General features: G+C 43.4%; 1 protein-coding gene across 2 annotated transcripts; it reads right to left on the reverse strand.

Annotated features, from left to right (window-relative positions):
- Positions 1 to 3727: 3727 nt before the first annotated feature.
- LOC149434745 (uncharacterized) lies at positions 3728 to 4999 on the reverse strand. Of its 2 annotated transcripts, none has more exons than XM_089663450.1 (3): positions 4778 to 4999; positions 4253 to 4609; positions 3728 to 4168 (listed from the first exon to the last, which is right to left on the reverse strand). In XM_089663450.1, exons 1-3 carry the CDS (start codon positions 4822 to 4824, stop codon positions 3844 to 3846), a joined length of 729 nt encoding a protein of 242 aa, XP_089519576.1. In that variant the 5' UTR covers positions 4825 to 4999; the 3' UTR covers positions 3728 to 3843. The 2 variants fall into 2 exon arrangements, with proteins under 2 accessions (XP_089519576.1, XP_089519575.1); XM_089663449.1 differs by having other exon boundaries at positions 3728 to 4154; positions 4239 to 4609.
- Between the last annotated feature and the right edge of the window lie 2718 nt (positions 5000 to 7717).

Raw genomic sequence — 7717 nt, forward strand, 5'->3', positions numbered from 1 at the left:
GAAGCCGCATTCAATGAGTTGTGAAGCATTTGGCTGAATATGAGCAGATAATATTGCCCGAAACACTTCACAATTCATCCGGCTGCTTCTGTCAGCAGTCACATCATCAATAAATACAAGAGAAGCAGTTCCATTGGCAGCCATACATGTCCACGCCATGACACTACCACCACCATGCTTCACTGATGAGGTGGTATGCTTAGGATCATGAGCAGTTCCTTTCCTTGTCCATACTCTTCTCTTCCCATCACTCTGGTACAAGTTGATCTTGGTCTCACCTGTCCATAGGATGTTGTTCCAGAACTGTGAAGGCTTTTTTACATGTCGTTTGGCAAACTCTAATCTGGCCTTCCTGTTTTTGAGGCTCATTAATGGTTTCCATCTTGTGGTGAACTCTCTGTATTCGCTCTGGTGAAGTCTTCTCTTGATTATTGACTTTGACACACATACACCTACCTCCTGGAGAGTGTTCTTGATCTGGCCAACTGTTGTGAAGGGTGTTTTCTTCACCAGGGAAAGAAATCTTCGGTCATCCACCACAGTTGTTTTCCGTGATCTTCTGGGTCTTTTGGTGTTGCTGAGCTCACCGGTGCGTTCCTTCTTTTTAAGAATGTTCCAAACAGTTGTTTTGGCCACGCCTAATGTTTTTGCTATCTCTCTGATGGGTTTGTTTTGTTTTTTCAGCCTAATGATGGCTTCACTGATAGTGACAGCTCTTTGGATCTCATCTTGAGAGTTGACAGCAACAGATTCCAAATGCAAATAGCACACTTGAAATGAACTCTGGACCTTTTATCTGCTCATTGTAATTGGGATAATGAGGGAAAAACACACACCTGGCCATGGAACAGCTGAGAAGCCAATTGTCCTATTACTTTTGGTCCCTTAACAAGTGGGAAGCACATATGCAAACTGTTGTAATTCCTACACCGTTCACCTGATTTGGGTGTAAATACCCTCAAATTAAAGCTGACAGTCTGCAGTTAAAGTACATCTTGTTCGTTTCATTTCAAATCCATTGTGGTGGTGTAAAGAGCCAAAAATGTTAGAATTTTGTCGATGTCCCAATATTTATGGACCCGACGGTATAGAACTTATATGCGAAGTCAGATAAGGTGGTGTAGCAGCCGTTCCCGGCAGAATGGGTAAGTTGTGATGTCTTAAGAAAGATTTGGAACTAAATGTATAAGGAATAACAGCAGTGAGAGGGATAGATGTTTGGGTATCACACACAGCGGTTTAGGGCAGGTAGATATCACATACGCGAGGGTGAGTGTACTGTAGGCTAAAACGTGAACTAGGAAAACCAAAATAGCAGACCAGGTATCAAACGCTCTGAGGTAGAGCTACAGGTGGCACTCCCCGCCCCCCCCCCCCAGGAGGAGGGCAAGCAGTACCACCATCTACCTAAGGCATTGTAGGTTAGATACATAACAATAACGATAACTTAGGGCGACCAGAATGTGAAAAATGACCAATTAGGCCGCCAGCATACAAGGCACTACACATTACATGAAGGGGAGGAAACAAAGGCAAGAAAACCAGAAAATGTATCAGCATAGGCTCAGAAGGCATCAAGGGAGTCGAGCAGCACCTCAAATAGGTCTGGAGAGAGTGCCTAAGCACGCACCTGCAGGGGGAGAGGGATGGAAGGGAGCGGCCAGTGTCAAAGGGCCTGCTTAGGAAGATTATAGGCCTAGCACTATACGTGAGCATGGGATGGATGGAGATGCAAAAGTAGTAAAGGAATTACCAAACTCTTAAAGGGGATTACCATCCAGGGAGCCTATGGAGGTGATGCTCACTCACAGGTATAAAACAACAATGCAATAACACAAAGGAACAATCCATGAGTCCCAATCCAAGTAGACTTGACAAGGGCCTCGTGGAAGGAGCTTAGCGGAAATGGAGACTCAGATGGAAGTCAGGTGGTTGCAGTCTAAGGTAGTAGTGGCAGTGCCACAAGGAGGCTTGCAGAGAAGAGAGGCAAAGTGAGACGGATCGTGGCGGATGGGCGAGGAATTGGAAGGCGGGGGGTTGCAGAGTGAGATCCAGGGAGCCTCCAAAAAGGTGTACAGATGATTGTATGCCGGAGTGTCAGGAAGTACAAGAAATTGAGCAATTCCTCTGGGAACCGCAGATTAGCAGTGCGCCCGTGCGGAAAGGCAGAAGGGGAATTGCCACCTGTACGGTATGTTGTGGGATCGGAGTGAGTCCAATAGGGGGCGGAGTTCTCTTCTTTGTTGTAGGGTCAGAGTGGAGAGATCAGATGTATTTCTGACCCCCGATACAAAAGGCGTCTTCTTTCTCTGGCGCATCTGTGGATATCTTTAAATGGAAAACTGGACAACATACTATGTCTCTTGGGGGAGGGTCGGTATCTCTGCCCCTGGGTTGGAGTTATCTATGTGCATGATCCATGTCAATAGGCGTCACAGGCAGGCGGGCCCAGCAGGTCATTAAAGAACGCCATGACTGTTCTTGAAATTTCGTTTGGTTCTACAGATTCTGGTACACCACGGATTCTGATGTTATGCCTGCGTCCACGATTGTCTAAATCCTCAATATGTCTATAGAATTCACGGATGCTTGAAGCGAGGGAGGCGATCATCTGCTGTAGTTCCACTATTGCGTCTGCGTTTTGTTTGGCAGAGAGTTCCACCCCTTCTAATCTGGTGCCCAGGGAGTGGAGGTCATCACGTAGGTCAGTAAGGGCAGTAGTGAATGTTATTTTAATGTCAGCTGCCACAGCATGTAGATCTCTCAGCGATAAGGCATGAGATTCAGAGAGATCATGCTGTGGGACAGAGTCTGATGCTGTGCTCCGTGGAATGGCTGCAGAGGGGGAGAGGGGGATAACTGTGGTCTGTCCCTCTGCTGGGAGTGGAATAGCTCCTGTATATGCCGTGCTGACTGCTGATTAGGGACCCGTGGGGAGCAGGACCTGGCTCCAGAGGTGTTCCGGTCCGCTTTACCCATGTTTGTCTGCCCTGTGCTCACCCGATCCTCCATGGAAGGAAGCAGGATGTCTCTGGCCGGTGGGAGCTCCAAGATTAAGCGGCCATCTCGGATCGCGGTAGACAATGCTCCCTCATACTGTTTTATATATTCAAAGTTAAGTCCCCCTTATTCCCTCTTACCCCAAGTCACGGCCGCACTTGCGCGCCTCGGTTAGCTAGTCGCTATGGGCAAGGCGTGTGGGTGAATCCGTGACAGGAGGATTGGAGAAGGTGAGCTTAGCTGGATACCTCAAGCCTGGCTGATCATGCATCAATAGTCAGAAGAACCTGGAATGGACTCTCCCACTGAGGCTTCAGAGACTTGGTAAGATGACAATAGACCCCATCCTAGTCTCTGGTACTGAGGCAGTGTTGGTCATGTATTACCTCAGGATCCAGAAATGAAGAAAATGCTTGGAAACACAACTCAGTTGGCAAATCATGAAAATGCATTGCATGTTCATTCAAAGCTCCATAAAAAAGATAAAGATGAGAATCATGAGGGAAGCTGTTCAGTTATTGATGCTTATCTTAAAAAAAATTGTCAAAATATAAAATATTCAATTCCTTTCTAGTTGTGTGATTGATGGACATAAGCACTAAACTCAGTTCATCCAATCATTACATTCTAGTTTGCTCACAGATTTTAGTTTGTTTCTTTTAAAGTAACATTTTCTCTTTTCCAGCTTGTGGGATGATATTGGGGATGTAAAACTGAATTGTGACACCTGAAACTTCTTTAATATCTCTTTTCTTCCAGAAAATAATCTATGCTGAGATTTGTGAATCCTCCGGTGATAATTAGACCAACACTAACTGTAAAAGTTTTGTCACATTGAGAGCATTAAAATGGCTTCTCTCCAGTGTGAATCCTCTGGTGTCTGATAAGATTTGACTTATGTGTAAAAGCTTTATCACATTCAGAACACTGATATGGTTTCTCTCCAGTGTGAATCATCTGGTGTCTGATAAGATGTGACTTCCTTGCAAAAGCTTTATCACATCCAGAACACTGATATGGCTTCTCTCCAGTGTGAATCATCTGGTGTTTGATAAGATGTGACTTCTGAGTAAAAGCTTTATTACATTCAGAACACTGATATGACTTCTCTCCAGTGTGAATCCTCTGGTGTGTGATAAGATGTGACTTCTTTGCAAAAGTGTTATCATATTCAGAACACTGACATGGTTTCTCTCCAGAATGAATCATCTGGTGCATTATAAGCTCCCTCTTGGTTGTAAAAGTTTTGCCACATTCGGAACACTGATATGGCTTCTCTCCAGTGTGAATCATCTGGTGAGTGATAAGATGTGACTTCCTTGCAAAAGCTTTATCACATTCAGAACACTGATATGGCTTCTCCTCAGTGTGAATTCTCTGGTGTCTGATAAGATGTGACTTCTTTGCAAAAGCTTTATCACATTCCGAACACTGATATGGCTTCTCTCCAGTGTGAATCCTCTGGTGTTTGATAAGACTTGACTTCTGTGTAAAAGCTTTATCACATTCAGAACACTGATATGGTTTTTCTCCAGTGTGAACAATCTGGTGTCTGATAAGATGTGACTTCTCTGTAAAAGCTTTATCACATTCAGAACACTGATATGGCCTCTCTCCATTGTGAATCATCTGGTGTGTTTTAAGATTTGCCTTCTGTGTAAAAGCTTTATCACATGCAGAACACTGATATGTCTTCTCTCCAGTATGAACTCTATGGTGTACTATAAGGTCTTTCTTGCATGTAAAGGTTTTGTCACATTCAGAACAAGGATATGACTTCTCTCCATTGTGAACCTTCTGGTGTGTGATATATTTTCTCTCCATTGTAAAATCTCCAAACAAGTAGTTTGAAATGACTCCTCTTATGTATACTTGGGTTGGACTTTATTGTAAAGCCGTTATCACTTCCAGAACACTGAAATTACTTTTCTCCTGCTGGATCAATGTGGAAGAGGATCCAAACCATGACTTTTAGAACACAGATATGACTTGTATCCCGTGTGAATCCTCCAGGGAGCTGCTATAAAGACTTTCAGTCAATTAAGACATCCATATGTCTTGTTTTCCATGTGACTCAGCTGTATTCATGAAGACCAACATGACCGAAAACTTGGTTCATCAATCCACCTGTACAAAAAAAAAGTTAGAATTCTATATAAAAGGACTACATAAAGTTGCTTTCTATTTTTAATATATATATATATATATATATATATATATATCTTATGAATAGAAAGAATATGTACAGCATTACCTACAGTATTTTTTTTAATCAAATAGATTTTATTAAGAAAGTTTAAGTGCACACAGTATTTCCAACATTCAGCCCAGACAATGGAGTCATACATTCTCACGTATAGGCAGTTGTGGCACTGTTACAGATCATACAGAACAATAACTTGTCACTTTTACCTTTTATAAACAAATGAACAGAGAAAAGAAGAAACAGCCTAGAACAATTCAGCTGTACACAGCAAGTAACTCCCCCCAGTACATACATAGATAGCGGACACCGATCAATGAGGCCCGCGTCTATAGCATCATACCCCAAGTATCAGTCTCCAATGTAGTCACCATTCAGTAGGATACAACTGGCTCATTCTCCTTCTATGGGGCTAAAAGAGCTAAGATTTTAAAAGCCTATGAAGAACTAACTAGGAGTGAGCAAGGAGTATCCAGCCAGTTCTGCCAGAGAGACATACATTTCCTGGGGGAATTACAATGTTGGTAAGTTCGTTTTTCACATGTTAATGTGGAGATCACCTGCTCAATCCACTGTTGTCTGCTGGGAGTTTGAGATGATAGCCAAGATCGGGATAATTTTTATGGTCAAGCAGCCTCACTATTGCTATATGACTTGTAATAGGAGGAGGTGTAAATAATTCCTCCTCTATTGAGACCAAGAGGCACACCCGAGGAATATTGAATACCAACATTATAATACTGGTCATATCATTCCACTTTTTGAATAATTTTGGACATTTCCAAAACGTGTATCAAAATCCCGATATCACCACTACAATTGGGGTCATAAGGGGAAATCCCTCCTGTCCTAGCTGAACAATTGAGCTGGGGTCCTGAAAGCTCTATGCAAAAGAAATGACTGAGTTTCTGTGAAGAGGACAGAGAAATGAAGGGTATCGAGATCAAAATCACCTCCCACCACTCTCTTATTTTCTCTGTTTCTTTGTCTGTTTCCCATTTCTTTCTATAAGTCTTCAGCAAGAGTCAAAAGAGTGGAATAAATATATGAGAGATCATGCCTTTGCCACTGGTGCCATCTGAAGCCCATTAACAAGTGTGAGAGTTATGTGAAATCTGTATCTGATGGAAGTAGCAACCGATGGATGGGATCTAATGTGTCTACTAAGTCCCACCTGGTAAGATGTTGAAGTTGGGCAGCTATAAAATAAAGTCTAGCATTTGGTATTGCTAGGCCTCCTTGGTCTTCACCATACTGTAGAGTAGTGAGTGTGTTTCTAGCTGATGGCTTCTTCTAAATGAGTTCTCCAAACTGGGAGTCTATACTGGAGAACCACTTACGAGGTGTCCACATGGGAGAATTCTGGAGTATATAGAGGAATTGTGGGGTCCATATCTTCTCTTGTTCATAGATTTTATTGGAAAGAGATAATAGTTTTACAAGGAGCTCATAACAATGTGATTGCAGGACTCACCAACAGTAAGTCAGAAGGGGTACAACCCTTAGAGGTAACGTACAGGTTGTAATTTGTACAGTACAAACAATATCTTCATACATTAAAGTGGAGTTCCAGTGAAAAAAAAAAAAATAAATAAAAGTCAGCAGCTGCAAAAACTGTAGCTGCTGACTTTTAAAAGATGGGCACTTACCTGTCCCTCGATCTCGTGGTGTCCTCCCCGCAGCCCGTTTTACCGGCCGCCCTGTGTTCTCAGCGCCAGCATCTTCAGTGTGGGCACCCAGCTGTGACAGCTTGCGGCTTCATGAGCGAGTATCTCTGTGCTTTGTGAATGGTCCTGTAGTTTTCTAGGACCTGTCATGTGTCCCAGAAGACTACAGGGAGGGAGGGGGAGGACAACTTCTGTTTCTGATCACCTATGTGACTGCAGCAGAAGTGGAAGTGAGTACTTGTCAATTTCAGGTACTCCCCCCCTCAAAAGGTGCCAGTTCTTATTGGGGAGTGGGGTCCTTAAAGCAGGACTTCCCCTTTTGGGTGGAGCTCTGCTTTAACTTCAGCAAGAGATAACAGTGCTATAGTATCAAGGGAGGAGTGAATGTAGAGACTGGCACGTTATATACTCTATAATATCATTTCTGGTACTCTCACAGTGGGAGTATAGATTTAGTACTTCAACCTGTATGCAGATACCAGTGGCAGACGAGTGGGTGACCTGTCTGCGTCACTGAAAATTCAAACTGATAGTGTAGGTTCCCCCAATTGGGAAAACCCCCATAAGGGATAAAGAGCTAATGAGAGGAAAGGTGAAAAGGAAGAGAGCAATGGAGTGATAAGAGCAAGAGTAGTGAAGAAAGGGGTACAGATAAGGGGGGAGGAGAGGAGGTCCCCAGGGGGGAGGGTGTGTGCCTGTATAGAGTAGCAACTGAGTAGTGGGTTACCTAATGGACTCAGGACTACAAGGAGAGTAAGGTTTCATCAGAGTTTGAGGGTAGGAAATGGTCAACCCATGGTTGCCATAGTTGTTCATTTTTATGCACTCTGTCTAATAGGACGGCTTC

Source organism: Staurois parvus, unplaced genomic scaffold (assembly GCF_062004578.1).
Source record: "Staurois parvus isolate SC_StPar_1 unplaced genomic scaffold, SC_StPar_1.0 ptg001689l, whole genome shotgun sequence".
Lineage (NCBI taxonomy): Eukaryota > Metazoa > Chordata > Amphibia > Anura > Ranidae > Staurois > Staurois parvus.